A 21,746-nucleotide genomic window follows, 5' to 3' on the forward strand; every position below is an offset into this window, starting at 1 on the left:
AAGGGCCCGGTCCAGGCCATGGAGGGTCAGCGTGCGATACCAATGCGGTACAGTACCGGCAAGAAGATTGAAGAAGGGTGCACAAAGGTCAAAGTTAAACAGGAACAAAACAAAAGCCATGCCCATGTTCACCAGTATATTTCACAACAAGCAACGTGGTAAGTCATTTACAATATCAAAATCGAATAAATGATATATGCTCATGTTTAAAATTGATTGAACATTTTAGGAAACCCGGTACTTAGGCAGAAAAAGGCAATTACGGCTTGCATTGCACTTGTTTGCACATCGAAAAATGTCGAGCTATCGACGCTGTCGCGAACAAGAAGATTTTCACATAGAATAATACACACGAAACTGCATTGCCTCTGTGCTGAACATCGAAATGCCGAGCACATATGCTCCCACAACAAATGCCAATATAAACACCTTCCTTTTCGTTTCAGACCACCAAAATTTAAAATAAAGGTTATTTACTTATTACTCAATAAGAAAATGATGAAAAAATAATTTTACCTTCCTTTTCGACGAAATTTTCTGGAAAATTGTGAAGGATGTCGACAGTCTAAAGGTCAGAGTTCGTGACCCGCGCTGCCTGCCTTTCGTTCGCAAATGCTGATTGGCGCGCACTGATGTAATAGCGTGCGCTTTTCATTAGCATCTGATTGGCGTGTATATTTGGCTAACGATGACGTCAAGGTTGGTCTGACTTTACAGGCACTTTTGAAACTCTTTTGAACTTTAAATGTCATTTGATTTCATTGAAGAAATTCATGTAAATTTCCCTTTCAAGATATGTTAACATTTTCATTGGAAATACAGGTTCCATTGTTTTCAATGTGTAGTCGCCGCAGTTGAATGTACACGTGTGTTTATAAATCTGACCCCAAGGCCCCCAGGCCCCAGACAGAAAGATCATTCTCACAGTGCAGTGGTAGCTAGATTCCCAATTCCCGGGTAGATATAAATATAATTTTTTGTCTGCATAATTTGTCGCATAATCTGGCAAGAAATAAAGAGGTAAACCCTTGATATACATTGTTAGGGTAATGCTTTAACTTTGTGATGTGTGAGTGTAAGTATGGTTGATGGGATTCTGACACTGGAAAATTCGCATCTCCAAATCCAATGATAGTGTGTTTGGCGCCGTGAATATACAGTATGGAGTGAGTGGGCGTGAACCATGTACATGTGCGTGGTGTACTGCACAGTGCATCATAACGAACCTAGGAAAGTGGGAGTTCCTGTCTCCCTGATGCGTACAGTGGTCAACCATGGAAGGTGTATGTTATGATGAAGTAATGTAGCACAATACATGCTTTTTATCATTTTTAAATTTTGAGTTAGCTGTATGGTTTATAATGTTTGTCACTAATTTCATATTAATAATATATGCCTAATCAATATATGGTAATTAGCACATATCTTGTACAATATTTAGTTTAATCAAATTCGATCGTTAAATGATTCATACATATGTTTATGATATATGTGTTTAATTTTCGATATGACTGAGCTCATTCACTTCCCATATTACTGCCATTATTTTATTGACCTAATTCATTTTATCATTCTGTTTATGATCTTTTCAACAAAATCTTTCTGTATGATATTTGTTTTGGAATTTCCCAAAGATCGTTTCCACCTCTCTCTCTTTTGATTGTTTCTTTATTTATTTTCCTGAGGCCTGTAGATGCGATATTATTAGGCCTCTCATTCTCTGTTTTTATTTAATGTAGAATTGTCATATTAACTTTGATCTTATTTTATATGTAAACTCTATATGCCATATATTTCTTCTGTCTTAAAAAAGACCCTTTTGTTTCCTGGGTGTATTGTCAGATTCAGGCATAGTTGGGGAATTAAGGCACATTTTCTGTAGAAAAAAAGTCTTTAATTTAATAATTTTTTGTTTGTTTGGGGGGGGGGGGGTGGCAAGGTAGATGGAAACATGTGACATGGGATTTGTTGCAAATTCTGTCATGAAATTATCATGGAGGTTCATTAATAAAAACATTTTTTATTTGCTAAATGGTTTGCATTTAATCTGGCACACTAAAAATTAATGCATTGAATACAGGTGGAGAGACGGTTGATTATACCTATTTGAAGCTTTTGGGATGGTATCATTTTCACAAAAGTGTAATAACTGTGCCACTGGTGGATGCAGGGGGGGGGGGACTTCTGACCCATGCCCCCCCCCCCTTGGGAGCTCAGCCATATAATAACAATTTTTAGGTAATATGATTATGCTCAATTTTAAGGTTAATTTTTTTTGTGCTTGTCAGATTTTTCTTGGGAAATTTGCCCCCCCCCTTTAGAAAAAATTCCTGGATCTGCTCCTGTTTAATCACATGATCATTTGATAAAATTTAAAATGTATACATGCATGTATATGAGATTTACACCTTCTTTGTATTGTTTTGTTTTTCTTTAAAAATTGCATTTTTGAACATACAGTTACAGTATATTTTACAAATTATGTTATTGCATCTTAAGAATCTACAAATATATCCTTAAATTTTAAGCCCATATTCCATGACTAAGAAATGGTTTATATACAAAAATGAACATCTTTGAAAATACAGTCATTTTGTTTTGGTCAGGATCCCAACGAAAGCAAATTTGAATTACAAAACACTCCACTAAAATGAGTTTTATTTTATACCACACCTTTTCAAGATTCAAGATTTATGAAAAACATGTGATCGCAGCGTAAAAGCTGAATTGACAGATGTTTTACAATAAAAAAAATGAAATTAACACATAAGCAATGTAACAAAAGAATCAAGTCATACATAAATTGCAATATAATATGCAGGTACTCTCAAGGTAATAGTGGTAATGTAAGATAATATTTGAAAACTATGAGATGTATTTTACTAAAGATTTGAAAGACCGTCTGAGGTTGAGCAGAACTTCATTAGTAAATTATAATGATGCCATATGTATATAAAAACCAATAAATAAAAAAAATATTGCTTGAACCTGTCTATTAGACAAAAAATAGAATTGAACAGTGACCAACATATTTGGGGTATTTACCTAAACCTAAGTTTTATGTGTTCATTATGAAGGAAGTTGTGATGAGAAATAAATATAGGCGTAAATCATAAATCATTATCATCATTAGGATTAGCAAAGCACTATCATTATCAGTTCATCCTTTTCATGTTTTTTTTTTCTTCAGGTGAGAAAAATGGGCGAGACACATGCGGGGACTGTCTGGGGGCTCTGCGTTGCTTTCTTCATTACTTCCACCTTTTCCCAGGGAGTTTCAGATGGAACAGCAAGAAAATTTGTTGACCCCAACCTTCCTCCATCTCATTACCCTTTTTACTTCCGGAGTCATCCTGGGATAGCAGAGGATTGTAGAAAAGATGAAACATGTCCATATAAGGCAAGTTTCTGCAAAATTTGTTAGGTAATCCAAATTAGAATTGAGAAAATAATGTATATATTCCTGCACATTGAAAGCTAAATTGGCATATTGCTGAGACTGAGTCCTGATCATTGCTAGGAATTTAATTCCCTGTTTGAATCTCTACAATGATAATATTATAATTGTAATAATAACAGTAATAATAATAATGATGATGATAATAATGATGATGATATTAATAATAATAATAATAATAATAATGATAATAATCAAATAATAATAATTATTATAATTATGATAATGGTAATGATATTGATTTTATGATGAAATGTGATTATAATATTCTACTCATGATGATAAAACCAATCATAATTGTATTGATAATAATGGTGGGAATGAAAATGATGAAAAATTATTTTAATTCTTATATGAACAGAAAGATTTAGATCAACCCAGGTGTTGGGGTTATGAGAAAGATTGCCTCGCTAGTCAGTATCCAGGTTTCCCTGTTTGTACCCAACTAGCCAGAGGTTGGTAAGTAATATATCACTATATATAGGGTATATCTTTATCTATTTCATACTTAATATTGATTCCTAATGTGAGTTACAATTTGAATACAGTTAAACCTGTCTATAGTGACCACCGAAAGGAAATACAAAATGTGACCTATATGGTATAGACAAGTGGCTGCTACAAACAGGTTCTTTTACACACAATCTGCCTCAATGAGAATCAGTTTTAGTGGTCACTATAGACAGACGGCCACAAACACAAGTTTGACTGTATACCTTTGAAGTAAAAATATAAGAATAAACATGATGTATTGATTGACTAGTTAATGTTTAATGTGGTTGGTCCTGAAATAGGTCATTGCATGGTTCAAGTTACAAATTTGAGAAGATGTTGTTGGTTAAAGAAAATGGGAGAGATTTTGAAGTTTTATCTCCAAAAAAGCATGATGTATTCTTAGAAAACTCACTACTTTTTGTGAAAAGGATGGCTATTGAAGATTGATAATACTGAAAATAGAGTTGCAATTGGAATTGATTTAGAATGAAGTATACATGTTACACAAAGGTTATCTGCCAGAATATTTAACAGAAAAGGAGGCAGATTATTCTGTAGGAGGATATAATGACTGAGACCACAAAAAAATATGAAATGTACTTCGCCACACATATAACTAATAACTTGACACAGTTCCAAAATCTCACTGAACACTTTAGTTTGAACTTATAATGATGACTTGGTGAGAATGATTATCATGCAGTGTATTACTGTACATCTCTTTCTTTTAATTCCTTTTTTTTCTGTAGGGTAAAGGATATTGAAGAACAACAGACATTGTTTTGGACACAGGCTGATTTTGGTTTTATCAAAAATACCTTAGACTCAATGAAAGTTATATGTGAACCAAAGTCACAGGTAAAGTAGATCACCAATCACTATTAAAGCCTCTCAATATTTCTTGTCCGCTTTTTACCTGTGCATTAGATATAAGAAAAATGGAACATATGGAAAAGTAATGGATGAACAATTAATGAAAAAGAAACTAAGTTTTGACTTTTTTATACTAAATTATAGCAAAAGTCAACTACCTCCAGTAATCTAAACATGTAGTGAATTTCTTGTTTGAGATGTCATTATCAATTATATCCATCATAATAATAATCTGAATAGGTGCCTGGTCTAAATCCCGTCATGTGAATAGTTCCAACCAATGTCACAAAATTGGCAAAAATCCCGGGGGGGGGGGGGGGGGGGGGTACTCGACCAAAAAAAGTAGTAGGTATGTGCCGCGGGCGAGACAAAAACGGGGCCTTGGAGCGGGTTTATTGTAAAATGGAGGGTCCTTGGAACGGGCTTCAGAACTACAAATGTTTGTGAAAACGGGGGTCCTTGGAATGGGTCGCCTGCGTATGCATCCCTATGGAACGTGCATGCAGCTAGCCCGGCGGCACGGGAGATATCGCAACAGAGTGCTAACGGACACACAGTGAGCAACCAACTATATACAATTTTATTAATAATTTCACACTTAAAGACAGAGATTCCTTATTGTTAATATATTCAGTAACATTTCTTATCTGTTTATGGATATAAACCAAATATAAATGGTCTTCGATCGGTTTAGTGAAACTATAGTCCCATGCAAATGTGACCATTATCCTTTGGGGCAGTGCCCTCAGGAAAATAGTCGTATTCTTACATCACTTTGGGTACCAAAGTTCCAACAACCTCTCTGATTGATGGCTGTGCATATTTGTTCAATTTTCTGTAGGCATGCAAAGCAAAAGCTATTTGCCGTAGGATCAGAGGGTGGGGGTCTCTTCCATCGGAAAATTAAAAAAAAGAGGAAAATGGGTTGTTTTTGCTAGTTGGTGTAGAACACGAACCGTCTGTAAAATATGCCAAAATGAGAAAGAAGCCCCTAAATCAGAATAGCCTTAAATGCAAAAGGATATATAATTTGCACCAACTGCGGGACCAAAGGTAAGCCCGATGAAAAGTCCCAAAAGTGCCTGGAAAAGGTCCAAATTCAGGTATTCTCAAACCCTAATCCACCAATACCAAACACTAGTACAAAACAAAAACAAATTGCATATGATCTTGCAGCAGTTGTGGCTCTCATGTCCAGTAATTGAATATGGCACAGAATTTTTAAAATATATAATCTGGGATAAATGGAGGGGTCGTGGAACAGGAGGGGTCACTCTTTCCAATAAACTTGAAACAAAAATGTATAAATGACCGTCTGATAGTGATTTCCTATCTGGAAATCTCACCCCCCCTCACTAATGGCTAAACCACTCTGGTAATTACACACTCTCAAGAAATGAGGGAAAAATCTATGATTCATTACAGCTTTTGTGCAACACCTGTCACCTGTGTAACACAGACACTGAACTCTTCTGAGGTAAAAATGAAAAAAAAAAAATTATTTGACCCCGGCCATCTTTCTCAACATAAAGAATGGGAATATCCTGGTTAAGGGTCAGTTATTCTGACAATTAATGAAATTCCCGTTTAGGGTGTGCAAACCTTGGACATCTGCACTATATATCTGATTAGAGTGTCCTAGCTAGCAGCCTGCAGTTGAATCCTTGTTCAGGGTGCTTTTTTTAGGATGATTCTAGCAGATGCTGTCCAATGGCAGTGACCCCCAGGCGTAGTGGTTAAACCTAGGTTTTGTATATACTTTTGTATATATTTGCATATACTGGGCAGTGCAATACTCAACATTTGTTCTTGAATTCTATATTATATATGAGTAAAAAATGTACATGTTCGAGAATATCAGGGAACAAACCAGTTGTATCCATTAAGACTTTTTTCCCCTTGGGGCCAAAAAGAAAAGTTACTGGTGGCAGCAAATAAGCCAGTTTGGATTTTCATTCATTGGAAGACAAGAAAATTATAACTTGGATCAAAGAGCAATTGTCTATTCATTACTTATCCTCATATTTCGTGGTAGACATTTAAAAACTTGGGAATATAGGAAAGCTGCTACAAGATGCAGTAAAGTCTTGATAAGGCGCCAGTAAAATGGAATTCAACTTTAGAAGTTGTCTCATATGTTTATGTCAATTTTTGTTATAGGTTTCCATTTAATATTTGTTTTTGTATTTATACCATTATTGATTTGACAGGATGACTCATTACTGGAGTGCAGCGAGCACATACGTCATTGTCGAGCCAAGAATCTATACCTTGATCTCACCAAGCTTGGCTCAGCTACTAGTCGCAGCAGGTAAATTGATTCGTTGTAATTGCAAGTTGTGATTGGATATCGTTTATCATTGATTGTCATGATCGCTTAGGGCTTAGCAATTATTTTTTTTTTATTTCTATGCTTTTATCTTGCTTTGACACTCGCTCAACTCATTAAGCTGAAATCCCTGAAATATATGCCTTTTTAAGGGAAAATATGTAGCTATCAATATTGTGCATATATGAAACCTATATTTCAGCGGCCTATTTCATTTTCATGCTCATAGATTACCCTTTTTTCATTCTTGGGAATTTACTAATTGATTTTTACAGATTCGGTGTGGAAGCATTTAACAAGCCAGGTGTTGTCGGGGGCCACTGCAAACTGGACAGAAACTATCTGAAATCACAGAGTAAACACTTTGCAGAGCTACAGTCATGGTTAGTATTACATTCCATGCTTTATGTGGATTCACATTTCAAGGGGTACTCCATTGAGAGTATCCACTTGTTCTTCTAGCAGATGGTATAATCGCCATTTGGTTCAACCATCACTTACTCTACATCTTGTGATGTATCATGGTAAAATGTGTATCTACCTGTATGTGAAGAAAACACTATGGAATAACCAAAACAATAACAGCAGTACTTCAAAAAACACTGAAAATGAAATACCATTTTTGCATTGTTTATTAGGTCTTAACTATTTGTAGAAAGTAGACAGCAAGACACCATGCCTAATTTCCCCTTTATGTATTATACTCTCAGTGCATGGAGTTAAGATTGAGTAACTGGAGTGTGTCGTTTTGAATGGCGTTGAATATTGTGCCACCAAGAATCTCTAAAAGTGTCGTGATCTAGTGGTTATGACTCACATCTTTCATTCTGAGGGACACGCGTTCGATTCCAAGCCATGGCATATTTTCCTTCAGAAAGAAATTTACCCACATTGTGCTGCACTCAACCCAGGTGAATGGTACCTGGTAGGAATTTATTCCTTGAAATGCGACGTGCATAATAGCTGCTCTGCTAAAGCCAGGGTAATTGTGCTGCATTACTGTAGAGTGCTTAGAGACTTCTGATATAGAAAGTGTTAAGCACATTATAATAAAGTATAATTATTATTATTATTATTATTAATATGCAATTATACTCTTTGTTTCATTTATTAAAAATGAAGACTACAGTATCAGAGTTTTGAAAAAAGTGAAAAGATTTTTACTTTGATGACACATCTTTATGTACCATAGGTATGGAGAATTGAATGAATACACAGAGATGAACTTCAAGCCAGTGAAACACAAGAGGAAGTGTGATGAAATCATAACTCGTCCAACAATCTTTATGAAATTTGATGCAGGTAAGAAAGCCAAAATGTTCCCCTTGGTGCTTGGTGCAAAGTGGTATTTACAAGTTTTCATTAAACCAGATCTCCCTATTCGCTACAGTTCTCTCTAAATGATAAATAATCTACTTAATTAGCAAGACCTGTTGATGTTGCCAATTATTTTCCTTTTGTAAGTTATTTGAGACTTTGATATTTCCCTTTTGTTAATGATGTATGTTGTGTTTAAGAAAAACTGACAAGTCACTGCATGAATACCCCTACCAATATGCCTCTAGAATCACCTCTTTTCTTTTTATTTGATAATAGCATATGTATGGGGAAAACTCTTTACTACCAATGTATCTCTGAATGTCTAGATTTTGTTTCTGTTGAAAATTAATATTAAATTGATAATCAAACCTTTTTTGTGTGTTTCTGTATATAATAGTAAACAGTGATTAGAATAATCCAATCTGGTAGTTTTTAAACGTTTGTACATTAGATTGATTAATTAAAAGGAATAATGTTCCTTTGATTTAAGAAAAATATACAAGTATATAAAATAATTTTCGTTCATGTAAATATAAAAGTATTAATTCTCTATTCCAACCAGTCCTCCTTGATCTAACCGATTAAAAAAAAAAAAACCACAAAGAATATTATAATTACAGTTATTATGAGGTATGTTTAGTTGTTTATTTTATTTATTTCTTTATAGATTGTGACTCTATTACACTGTAATATGTTCATTTTACAATATTGATGAGTGCATGTCTTTGTTCATTATTTTGCAGGTGTGAATATGTACCACCACTTTTGTGATTTCATCAATCTGTATATGTCTCAACACATCAATGGAAGCTTTTCGCAAGACATCAATATAGTCATGTGGGATTCTGTAAGTGCAGAAAAAACTACTTTTCCCCTCATATTTCAAGGTTTTTCATTTCTTTCACTGCTTCATATCTTGTAAATGAAGTAACCATATTGTTTAATATATCCTACATTTCTGGAATTATGCTCAGTGAATATAATAGACTTTATGAAAAAATAAGAATTTTCGATTTTTTATTGTGACTGAATTTTATGTCATTTGTTTTACTACAAGAAATCATATTTTACAGGGGAAATATATTAGGCCTACAAGGGATACACTATTTTATTTGAGATATCTATTGATCAGAGAAATATACTTAACATCTAGTATTGTAACCCCTTCTGTTCATAAACATTAAAGGGCCCAGCCACTGACAAATCATGGGGAAATTGAATAAATACGATATTTACAAAAGGCCAATTGACTCGCATAATATAATTCGTCCGTCATGAGCGCCCGTCGGACTAATGCGATAAAAGTTCAGACAGCACGAATTTGACCGAACTCGTGATGGTTATTTACTTCGGATCATCGCGCAGTTCCAGTTTCCAACAATCCCAATTCCTATAGACTCATAGCAGGTCTCTTGATTGCTAAAGCAAAATAAATAACCTCTGAGAAGTTACATGTTTCAAAGTGAAAACACGCAGTTTTACTTCTGGTTGGTTAGTATACTATCTATTGCTCTCCAACAGACCTCCCAGACATACCGGCGTCTATTACATAACACCCCAGGCATGCAGTTAGCCGAATGAAAGACTTGAATCCCTTCTCTGTTCTGAGATAAGCCTTGATTTCCCCATGATTTAATTGTCAATGAAAAGTCGCTTTAAACTAACTCTATTTGTGCATGAGTGATTCAGTTTTAACAGTGTTAACCAAGTATATGATAATGGGAACACGTTTGGAGTTGGCTAATGTTCATGCGCCTGTTTTTCTTAGAGTTGAAAACATACTACACTGGAAAAAGAGTGACATTGAATACCTTGGTGCTTTCTTTGCTCAGTGCCTGGGTTGGAATAATAACCTTGTCCTTGATTATAAAAAGCAAGAAAATAGGATCAAAGATGACATTACTCAGAAGGCTCTGGCCATTTCTTACACAACACTGTCCAAAATTACTTGCCAATGTGTTATTTGTGTCACATTTTGATTATTATAGTCAATCCAGGTTGAATTTCAATTGGAATATAAAAGAATGAGGCAAATTATTTTGCAAGTAGATACCAGGACCCCACCTGTAGAAATGTTTCATAAGTTAGGATCAGTTTCAATTGAAGGTCTACTAGAGTTGGATATTCCAAATAATCTAACTTGGTGACAACGCTCCGAGTGGAAATAGACCCAAATATCTTATAGATGTTTATCCAAGCAAGAAAGACCCACTCTTACCGTTGCAGAAGTGCTGATAATGGTGGGATCCTTATAAGAAATATAAAGAGAGGAGGGGAAGAAAAGAATATCAGGAAAGGGTTCATTTCAATGGCACAATATTCCAGCCTCAGTGAGAAATGCAGCAGCAACCTGCCACAGACCTTAACTTTAGACTGAATTCCATCTCCGCAAATGTTTTGGTACTGTATTCTTATTTCAGGTTTAAATCCCACCCCCCCCCACCCCGAAATGTTGCAGTACTGTATTGTTATATTAATGTCCTTTTTATACATTTTTAGAAATTTATTATGCATGGTTGCATGTGGCAGAATAACTGTACCTCCATCAGTCGTACTTGCACAGAAGAATGTTCTGAAATAATGCAGCTGCTTCAAAACCTTGATTAAGGTGGTATATAAGTAGTGATTATTCATCAATCATATCAAATTTTTAACTTGATAATATTAATATTATGTGAAGAACCATTTAAAGATTTTACAGAAAATATCCAAAGGTCTGTTTATGTATATTTGTGTGGATTTATTATATATTTCAATCTTTAAAAGATACTTGGGGCAAAGATTTCTCTTTATCCCATACAGAGTAACATGAAATATGGGGACCTATTCTTCGACACTTGGTCAGCATTCACAGACACTCATTATATTCATTTAAACACATGGGATGGCAAAAGGGTAAGTTGAAGTTTTCATTTTCTTCTTCTTTCTGATATTTTTAAAAGCTGTTGTCATTATCCACCCATAACATTAATGGGAGACTGAGACTAATCGTTGTCAAATGAGATAAAAGCAAGGATGCAAAAGTTTTGTAGAGTACTGAAACCAATAGCTGTAGTACCCAAGCTGATATTATTTTTTTCAATCATGCTCCCTTATAGTCTCCTCTTTTGAAAATTTCATATTCAAGTACTTTTACTTTTATTCTATTCATGTATTTCAATCAAACCTGTTGCTATCTCTTTGATGTTTTTTTTTCAGAAAAGAAATCTTCTCTTATTGACACCAATTTAATGAGAATTATCCTTGTATTTATCTTTCTGGTGTGTAAGTTCCTTGAAAGAAAACTCAGAACTTGTGATCCATAATTGAGTTGAACACAACATTTATAGTTAGAGGGAAGTTGTTTCATTAAAAATCTAAAAAGAAAATGCCCAGCATGTAGATAAGTATGCTGGGACTATACCCAAATTACTAGCAGTTATTTGTTATGGTTTTTTTTAGTGTGAGGGCTTTCGAAGAGCACTCCTTTGCAGGAGAGCCTATTTTCATGGTATCTTATTTCAATATGATATTTTATTTTTTATAGCTCACAGTGATTATTCTCCATTTTTTTCCAAAATGTTTGTGTATTTTTTTTTATAAAGGTATGCATAGCTGATGGTGTATTCAGCCTGTTGCCACGTATGCAGCGAGGCATGTATTATAACATGCCTCTGGTTCCTCACTGCCAAGGTAGTAGCATGATGAGAGCTTTCTCACAACACGTGCTGCATCGGCTCGGAGTTACGCAAGAACGGCCCAAGGTGAGGTTATGGCATTCAACTGACAGCTGAAATCTAGTATGCCCTTTTATGACAAAAGGACACAAGTGACATGTTAACCGAAATGGAATTTTTGATTTGTTTACATTTTACATATTCATTTCTTTTTCCAGGCAAAATCTCATGGAAACATCCTAATCACATCATGAGATTATGAGATAAGGCTGGTTAAATTAAGCTAATTAATTTGTATCTTTGCAACATTTTGCTTTTTTTCAGGAAGGTCACAAAAATAAGACCACCATAAAAGAGGGGAAGTCATAGGCAGCATGCAATTCTGACTTTCTTATAAACCCATCTTGGTTTCTAGCAACTATTAGTGTTTTTTTTAAATACTTGGATGGAATTTAACTGGAAAAATACATGCATGTATGCCATCTCCTGAAACAATTCTTAATGATATCCAGTGACTATCTCATCAGCTATTCTCATGTCTCAAAAACTACATAAATAGCAAATAATCAACTTTGGTCTCATTTGGTGCATGCAATTTAATTTTGTGTTTGCATGCATTTCATTTGTTGAAAATATGATTTTTTTTGTGGGGGGGGGTACATGAATAATTGTTCCAGATTTTTTTTTAATGAATTATGAGAATTTTCATGTGGGATCCATTGGTGATTCAAGACTTGCCTTGAAGCCTTATTTCTTTCTTGACTTTGCCTTTGCCTCAAGTAGGAAGCCTTTACAATAAATGTCATCTCTTGACCTTGCCCTTGGAAGAACGGTTGGAATCGGATGCACCAATGGTGTGATAAAGAATTGTACCAATATTTTTTTATGACTATTGCCACTGCACATTTAGATTCAAGTTTGTTCATCTCTTCATATTTTGCACACTTAGAAAGACAAAATACAAATTACTCTGCTGGACAGACAGACCAAGCATCGGAATATTGTGAACCAAAATAAGGTGAGAAAAACTCAGGTATTTTTCCCTAATGTCATTGTCATCATTATTATCATTATTATTAATATTATCATTGTCTTTTCAGAATTTAAGTCAGTATTTAAGTCAGGGTTTATGGGTTGTGATTAGAATTTTGCATTGCTGAAATTTTTTTTTTACCTTTATCTCTGCTCATATAAATAAACTAAATATTCTCAAGCTAATGAAGAATTTTATTAAAAGAGATTGGATTTCAACTTTAGTGGATGGGACTAAAGTTATTGAGAATGGCTCCCAAGAACAGGGGAGGATTTCATGAAAAGTTTTGTCAGTGATTTTCACTGACTTATTTGCTCTGAGCCAATCAGATGCAAGGATTTCAGAAGCTTATAACAATAGTCAGTGAGAGTCACTGTTATTTGTTTCATGAGATACTCCCCTGGTTGACGGTCATGATTAAATTACTATTAGCTTTACAAAATGCCATCCTGGGGACCGTAGCACAAAGATTAGCATTGATTATAGAACATTTTTCTACGATTGATTGCATAGACTACAATGTACAATCAATCGTGAAAATCAAGCGTACGATTAATCACGTAACCTTTGTGTTACGGAACCTTAATCATACAGTATCTACAGAGACATATTATGGCTGAGAAGGGCACCTATGAAGTATAATTTCCATGCTTTATATATGGTACCATATGGATAACTGCATGTTCTTATGGGCACATGTTAGGGATCAGTGGCTAATATATCTGTCCTAAATCTGATCTATTTCATGTTTATAACCAGGTGTGCCATATGAACTTGTTATTATTACAGCAATGTTGAATTACTCCATCAAATTTACTGTTGAAATGTAGAAATTATGCATTATCCAAAGCGAAAGATGGCTAGCAACAGTCCTTACCACTATGTCAAGTGATTAATTGGCTATCGTAAGAACATGCCCTGGGATATTTTTTTTTTAGGCTTTTATATATATATCTCATGCATTTTGGATTCCACTTTTTATCGAAAGAGAATGAAACTATAGAGAACTTTAGATGCTTTGTGTTACTGCTCTCAAAGTCAGATTGTTAGTAAAAATGTGTTTCTATCACTTCAATTTGTTTAACAGTTGATAGAGGAAATAGAAAACATACCAGGAGTAGAAGTCAAAGTTGTTGTGTACCACTGGTAAGTGCATTAAAATTATATTTGATGGATGGATTATTCAACAGCACTCATGTGAACAAGACATATATTACAGGTTTAAAAAACATGTGCTTGGAAAAACAGAAGATATAACAATTGCCTCAAGCCAAGGCATTTGTCATAAATAACATTTAAATAACAATCAAAATTATTGTGAACATAGAAATTGCAAACATTTTAGTAATTGCAACACAATATCGCATAAATATGTAAATTGTGTATGCTTACATCAGTATAAACCCTTATCGATATCAAGATGCGCTTTTAATGATAGATTTTAGACCATAAATATGCTACAATCATATATATGTAATTGCATCTCAAACAGCCACACACAGATACACACTGTGTTTTGATTATTCCCAACTTACCAGGACATCCCCCTTGGCTGTGTGATTGTTCCAGTCATTTAAAATTTTGATGTTAACTGCCTGTAGCTTCTTTGTGATTGAGCCAATCACTTAAACATGCCTGTGAAGAACATGTGTAATAAACTGGGAAATTTACTTTATCCAATCTCATTTTTATTGGTCTTTCTTTTGCCATTTTGTGACTTTGGTTTCAGAAACCAATTGATATGAGAGGCTATAGCCTCTGTGTGATTGAACCAATCTCTTAATATTGACATGTGATTAGTACAGATTATTGAAGCTGGCCTGTCTAAAAAATATTGTTCATTTTGACCAAGTAGAATTTGGGCAGTGCCCTTGTTAAAGTTTGATCAGTTTCTTTTGGAACCCTGTTTACTTTCTATGACATCTCAAAAACTTAACCTTGGTTAAGATTTCAATGTTGACGATGCTGCCGGCATTGGTAAATCGGTAAAACATCACTGGTGTTGGGTACTCACAGTCTTGCTCTGCTATGTAGGTGAGACTCTCACTCTCACTTATTGTTCAAATTATGTAAAAGAATATGAATTTGATAAGGTAATTACAAAAGAATTATCTTTTCTCTCTCTTCTTGACAGGAAAACAATGAATTTCACAGATCAACTTCAGGTAAGATAGTTCATTCATTTTTTGTAAATCTAGAAAGTAAATTTCATATCAAATTGTAACATCAAAAGTAAATTGAAAGAGGCATTCACAATATGATCAGATTGATCTATTTCTATAAATATTTTATCTCTTGAGATTCTTTTTCAACCCCAGTATAGTTTTATTTATATCCTACATAGAGTAAATCCTGTATAGTGATTGGTTCAAGTAGCATCATGTGACCGAATACATTTCAACTATGAAGTTGCGTGACGTCAGACCTAGATATATTTTTGGATATATCGAGGTCTGACGTCATTATTTCACAAAACTGGATATCTAGCTAAACTCTCGGGCGCACCGGCCAGCGCGCTCTCTCTCCCGGGCAAGTCCAACGATGCGTCGGCGCAGGCACTAATCTGCGTTCCGCTAAGCGCGATAGCTCGGAGAAAAGTATGTAATTCAACTCAAGTAACCGGATTTTGCAAGCTCAGCACATAGATTTTGGTTATAAATTATTAAAAGTAGGATATAAAACAAATATATCAGGCGTTTCATTCGAAAGCATAGTGGGAATTATTAATCCTCGGTTGGACTGGCAAAACTACTATATTTCCCTCGGGGGTAAAAAGTAATTTCCAGACCAACCTTGGATAAATAATTCCACTTTATTTTCTCAAAGCCTGATATATTTGTTTAATGTACAGTGTACCGGCAACATCCTACTGAACTTACACCTCCCAGGATGTGGGCCTTGATTGAAATTTTGATATTTGTAGGGCAAAGCCACTTTCCATGCCAATTGGGGACACAAGGCACAGTAAAACTCCAAGGCCAATGATAGCATCAAAGCCATTCACAACCATGGTCATGGCCTGTGATGGCTTTAACTGTCTTTAAGCCCTAGCTGCTCCTAGATAACACTATCAAGCAGACCTTGGAAGTATCACTTATTAGCAGGAGGAAGACAAACCGATGCAGAGCTGACAATTAGTAGGATTTTATCCTTTTTGTTAGGATTTTCAAGGGGAAAGAGACATTTAAAGGATTATTCCCCTCAAAATAGGATTTTTTAAACTTGTAAGATTGATTTTGGGTATTTTTTTCAACATTTTACAGAAAAATAGGATTGTAGGCTTGAAAATGGGATGAAAATAAATAAAGAGTAGAATTGTATTTTGTCACATGTAAGGATGGCAGCTCTGCCAGAGATGGGCAACTAGCCCGGGAGACCGCAAATTGATGGGCTGCTGTGGTAGCTACCCGTAACGTTAGCATCGCAAATGGTAGAACTTGTTACGATGACATGATGAAATATCCATGGTCATCATCCAGCAAGTGATAAAGGACTATTTTGGTGAGGTATAGAATAGTCCTTGAATTGTCTCAAATTTTGGATTTTTTTCCTCTTCAGATTACACTTAATTCGGATATCTTCATAGGTATGCATGGGGCTGGACTAACTCACCTTCTCTTCTTACCAGACTGGGCTGTTATCTTTGAAATGTAAGACACGAATATTTCATTTTTAATTTTTGAGAGGAAAACAACCCTCATTCAATATCAAAGAAGCAGAAATATAATGATGTGATATTATGCACTTCTGAAATTGTTTATATTCATTTAGTATTCTTTTTTTGTGCTGCTTTGTAAGCAAATTGTGAATTTTTGAAGGATTCTCAATTTTCAGCTTCAGAAAAAGCATAAATACATTTTTGCGCCTGAAATAATGCATATAGGCAGGAAAACAACTGTCAGGCTTCGTGTATAGTCCTATTTTCAAATGTGATTCTTGTGGAAATATATGTACACTTGACAAGTGAAAGTCTAGCACATTTCCTGACAGTATAGCGAGGACATTACCTATATATTTCTAAACATTTAAACCTAAGCCTACCTAATTTTAACTTGGCTATAGATTGCATGATCAATCAAATGAGCATATTATGGTTGAAAAATACTCTTTTCTTTTTTGAGTTACTAATTACATGTGAAATAAATTGGCCCATAAGACAAACATTGTCTCATTAGACTTGAAGGTACAAATATTATGTGTATTTTCTTTATATGCTACAGCTCAAATTGTGAAGATCTGAATTGCTATAAGGACCTTGCAGCTATACGAGGGGTGAAGTATATGACGTGGGAGAATAATGATCTGCTGCAGAAACGAAACGAGGTGAGAACTTAATATCAGTTACGTGTACATAATGACTTTATATGAAAGTTCAGTTGTGAGGAAAATGGAATTGAAAATATGCTTTCAAATTCTTCCCATGATTTTTGATGGAAGAATTTTAAATGTCTACTTTGAACTGTTGGTCTTCAAAAGCGCTCACATTCACAACATGACAAAAACGATTGAAACTTTCAGGCCAACAATACGTATAGTCCTATTCATGCTTATCTGTGTGCAGTCTATGGGACTCTCAGAAGGGACGAACCAGTGTCATATCATTTGGGAGATTTCTAACCTCTGAGTGCATATATTAATTCTTAGAAGCATTTTCATTAAAGGACAAGTCCACCCCAACAAGAAGTTGATTTGAATAAAAAGAGAAAAATCCAACAAGCATAACACTGAAAATTGCATCAAAATCGGATGTAAAATAAGAAAGTTATGATATTTAAAGTTTCGCTTAATTTCACAAAACAGTTATATGCACATCCTGGCTGGTATGCAAATGAGGATACTATGACGTCATCCACTCATTATTCCTTTTGTATTTTATTATATGAAATATTCTTATTTTCTCCTCATTGTCAAGTGATGCAACGATTAATTCCTCCCTGAACATGTGGAATTAGCATTGTTCAATACTATATGGTTCAGTTAAGTTGGTCCTTATTGTCAAATCTATAAAAAATGAAATATTGTATAATTCAAACAATAAAAAACAAAAGAAATAGTGAGTGATGGACATCATCGACTGACTCACCTAGTTGTGCATATCACTGTTTTGTGAAAAATAAGCGAAACTTTAAAATGTCATAACTTCTTATTTTATATCCGATTTTGATGAAATTTTCAGCACTATGCTAGTTCGATTTTTCTCTATTTATTCAAGTCAGCATTTTCCTGGGGTGGAATTGACCTTTAACATCTCTTATTACTTTTAGACAGGTTCTTCTACGATTCGGTCGATATGACCGATGAATAAATCAGTATCTTTGATAGGATGTCAAACCTAGAAGTAGGATACCAACAAATGTTATACTCTCTAGTTGATAATATAGCAGGCAAAAATCTTCTTTTTTTTTTTTTGGGGGGGGGGGCCCTACTTTTCACAACCTACTGCCCAAATTTGCAACATTGGATAAGCTTTAACATGCAATGAATGGGGATTTTCCAGGGCTCTTTTGAGCATTTTTGGGGCGAAATTGCCCTAGCCCCTGCGTAAATGTGATGTGGTCTACGAGTACTAGGAGACTTAAAGATAAATTTCAGTTGTGGGGACGATCTCAAAATGACTTTTTACAGAATTTATTATAATGATCACCAAAGTGTCTGTTTGTATGAATATAAAATATGTGCCAAAGGATTCTGGAAGAAATTGTGTAATTGCTGAGAAATAAGCAAAATAAGCGCGGATTCTGTCACTTCCGTCGGGTCCGCTTTATTCCAGCAATAATAATACACTGTCCCACGTGTGCCTATCTGTGTTGGCGATCTTCAGTGTGATCGTTTTTTAGCTTAGATATTATGATTTCACAAAGTTCAGTTTATGTAACTGTACCAGATCTAGATACACGATGATATAGTAATACTTAACCTTGGTTTTACAGACTTTCTCACAAAATCAGTATTTTACTGCAACTACTGTCATTTAGCTTTAAGGTGGTTTCAAACCGCCTCGTTCAAAAGAATCCCTGTTAAATTATGAGAACTCTTTCAGGCTAAAAAATACTTGATGATTATTACTGCATTCGCACTGCCTCAAAATATATCCTTCGGGGGAAGCTCCCGAAGTTACAAGCATGCGCAGTATGGTCTGATAAGCAGGCAAGGAGCAAGATTCAAAATCACTCGCTCAACAGCCCCCAGGGCACCCGTGCCCAACTAAGAAAGTTCCCATAATTTAGTTATTTTACTTTCACACTGCCAAAATACCTGCGACCTTCGAAAAATTCCCGCGAAAGTTCTTGTAGTTTGACAAGTACATGCTATTTGGTGGGTATTTTCTTTTGGGGATATTACATGTAATTTGCTTTCACACTGCCAAAATGCCTGGAAATGACGAACTTTGAGGCGGTCTGAAACTACCTTTAGTATCCTCTTGCAGGTGGGAGTCTCTGTTTTACTCTTTTTAATCCCTTGTATCTAATGCAGATTGATCACCCGAGCCTCGGCAAGCCACACGCCAAGTTCTGTGACTATGAATTTGATGTACCGGAGTTTAGACGCCTCATCCTGAAGGCCATATCACACGTCAGGAATCACAAAGCCTACCAACGGCACCATGAGAAAGATGAGCTTTGATGAGGGAGGACTTTATATGTGACCTGCCACATTAACCCATTGAAGACTAGACCCATGTGGGTTGGGGTTTCTGGTAAACGTGTAATTTGGCAGTCTCCAATGGGATAAAACCACTCATAAGTTGCCAATTGGTAGACCTCTCCTGGAAGTACAGACTTTCCGCTTTCAAATTCTATGCTTCACTCTGATAGTTTCACAATCATCCCCCTTTTAAAATGCTTGATGTAAAAGAGCACTCATGCATTGTTAGCTCTATTTCTACAAAATTAGAGCACAGTAGGGGAGAGCAACTAGAGGAATAATTAATATGAAGGGATTATCAGATAAGACTAAAGTTTCTCACATTTTATGAGGGTCCATTAATAAAGCCCCACCCCCCCCCAAAAAAAAAAAAAAACAGTCAACTACTTTGATAAATTTCTCACTTAATTAAACAGTAAAAAATTGAGGCATAACATTGCTGTAGTGCTATAAAGAGAGCTCTGATCGAAAAGAGGCGAGTCATTTTCAAATGGCTAAAAACTACTTTGGTTTGAGTGATTCATTGCAAAAAAACATCAAACATTCAAACATGATAGACTGTTAATAAACTACTGGTACCTATAGTTTTCTTTTAAAAAAATCACCTATTCTTCTACCAAAACAATTATTTTGAGCTTATTTCTCAATAAGTGTGCAACTTATTTGTGGTTTGCCCTTGATGGGTCATATATTTTTGTATGAAACTTTTTTTTTATCTTGTTACCATCTATATAAAAAGGCTGCAATCTTTCATTCTATTACATGTATTTAGAATCTAAACTACATGTAGAAATATTATATTTTCTTGTTGATATAGTGGTAAAACAATTACTGCCTTTAATGCAAGAGCCTCTTTTTGTGTTCTGAAACAGAGTACTATTATCTTTTAATGTCTTTCTTCTAATTTTTTAGGGAAGAGATCAAATTATTCATAAACACACTGTGTATTTCAAGTGACAAATATTAACAAAAAAAAAATTGACTAAAATTAGTGTGGATTTTATTTGAGATATAAATACCAATAACTTTCTTGTGACATCTGATCCATGAATGGATTATATTGTGTACATGTACAATACTACTATTCAAGTCTTCATGTATTACTTGCTGCTATGTGAGACAGTATTTCAGTTTGTTAGGAATAACATTCCTTTGAAAATTATGCGTACAAAATTTGATGTGTGCATTTAACTGCTAAAAACTACTTTGGTTTGAGTGATTCATTGCAAAAAAACATCAAACATTCAAACATGATAGACTGTTAATAAACTACTGGTACCTATAGTTTTCTTTTAAAAAAATCACCTATTCTTCTACCAAAACGATTATTTTGAGCTTATTTCTCAATAAGTGTGCAACTTATTTGTGGTTTGCCCTTGATGGGTCATATATTTTTGTATGAAACTTTTTTTAATCTTGTTACCATCTATATAAAAAGGCTGCAATCTTTCATTCTATTACATGTATTTAGAATCTAAACTACATGTAGAAATATTATATTTTCTTGTTGATATAGTGGTAAAACAATTACTGCCTTTAAAGCAAGAGCCTCTTTTTGTGTTCTGAAACAGAGTACTATTATCTTTTAATGTCTTTCTTCTAATTTTTTTAGGGAAGAGATCAAATTATTCATAAACACACTGTGTATTTCAAGTGACAAATATTAACTAAAAAAAAAATTGACTAAAATTAGTGTGGATTTTCTTTGAGATATATAAATACCAATAACTTTCTTGTGACATCTGATCCATGAATGGATTATATTGTGTACATGTACAATACTACTATTCAAGTCTTCATGTATTACTTGCTGCTATGTGAGACAGTATTTCAGTTTGTTAGGAATAACATTCCTTTGAAAATTATGCATACACAATTTGATGTGTGCATTTAACTGACTATATACCATGGACCTACATGTACTACGAGTAGTAGGTC

At 34.6% G+C, this 21,746-nt stretch overlaps 2 protein-coding genes across 10 annotated transcripts in view; one reads left to right on the forward strand and one right to left on the reverse strand.

Annotated features, from left to right (window-relative positions):
• LOC129257951 (orphan steroid hormone receptor 2) overlaps window positions 1–390 on the reverse strand; it is a 38,738-nt gene extending 38,348 nt beyond the window's left edge. The window contains exon 1 of one of the 5 annotated variants that reach the window (XM_064096169.1): window positions 264–390. The gene's annotated coding sequence lies outside the window, so the exon portion shown is untranslated. Of the gene's footprint in view, window positions 1–241 lie in introns of all 5 variants that reach the window. The other 4 variants (XM_064096175.1, XM_064096170.1, XM_064096173.1 and 1 more) reach the window with 4 other exon arrangements.
• LOC129257950 (EGF domain-specific O-linked N-acetylglucosamine transferase-like) lies at window positions 50–21,100 on the forward strand. Of its 5 annotated transcripts, none has more exons than XM_054896392.2 (16): window positions 50–158; window positions 3,191–3,400; window positions 3,819–3,916; window positions 4,702–4,810; window positions 7,036–7,136; window positions 7,430–7,537; window positions 8,347–8,456; window positions 9,218–9,321; window positions 11,277–11,369; window positions 12,059–12,217; window positions 13,080–13,148; window positions 14,251–14,309; window positions 15,298–15,328; window positions 16,722–16,813; window positions 17,384–17,486; window positions 19,638–21,100. In XM_054896392.2, the coding sequence occupies exons 2-16, from the start codon at window positions 3,200–3,202 to the stop codon at window positions 19,785–19,787; spliced, it is 1,587 nt and encodes a 528-aa protein (XP_054752367.2). In that variant the 5' UTR covers window positions 50–158; window positions 3,191–3,199; the 3' UTR covers window positions 19,788–21,100. The 5 variants fall into 5 exon arrangements, with proteins under 5 accessions (XP_054752367.2, XP_063952250.1, XP_063952251.1 ...); XM_064096180.1 differs by lacking the exon at window positions 50–158 and adding an exon at window positions 635–699; XM_064096181.1 differs by lacking the exon at window positions 50–158 and adding an exon at window positions 787–957.
• The last annotated feature ends 646 nt before the right edge of the window (window positions 21,101–21,746 follow it).

The sequence above is a fragment of the Lytechinus pictus genome, chromosome 3 (assembly GCF_037042905.1).
Source record: "Lytechinus pictus isolate F3 Inbred chromosome 3, Lp3.0, whole genome shotgun sequence".
NCBI lineage: Eukaryota > Metazoa > Echinodermata > Echinoidea > Temnopleuroida > Toxopneustidae > Lytechinus > Lytechinus pictus.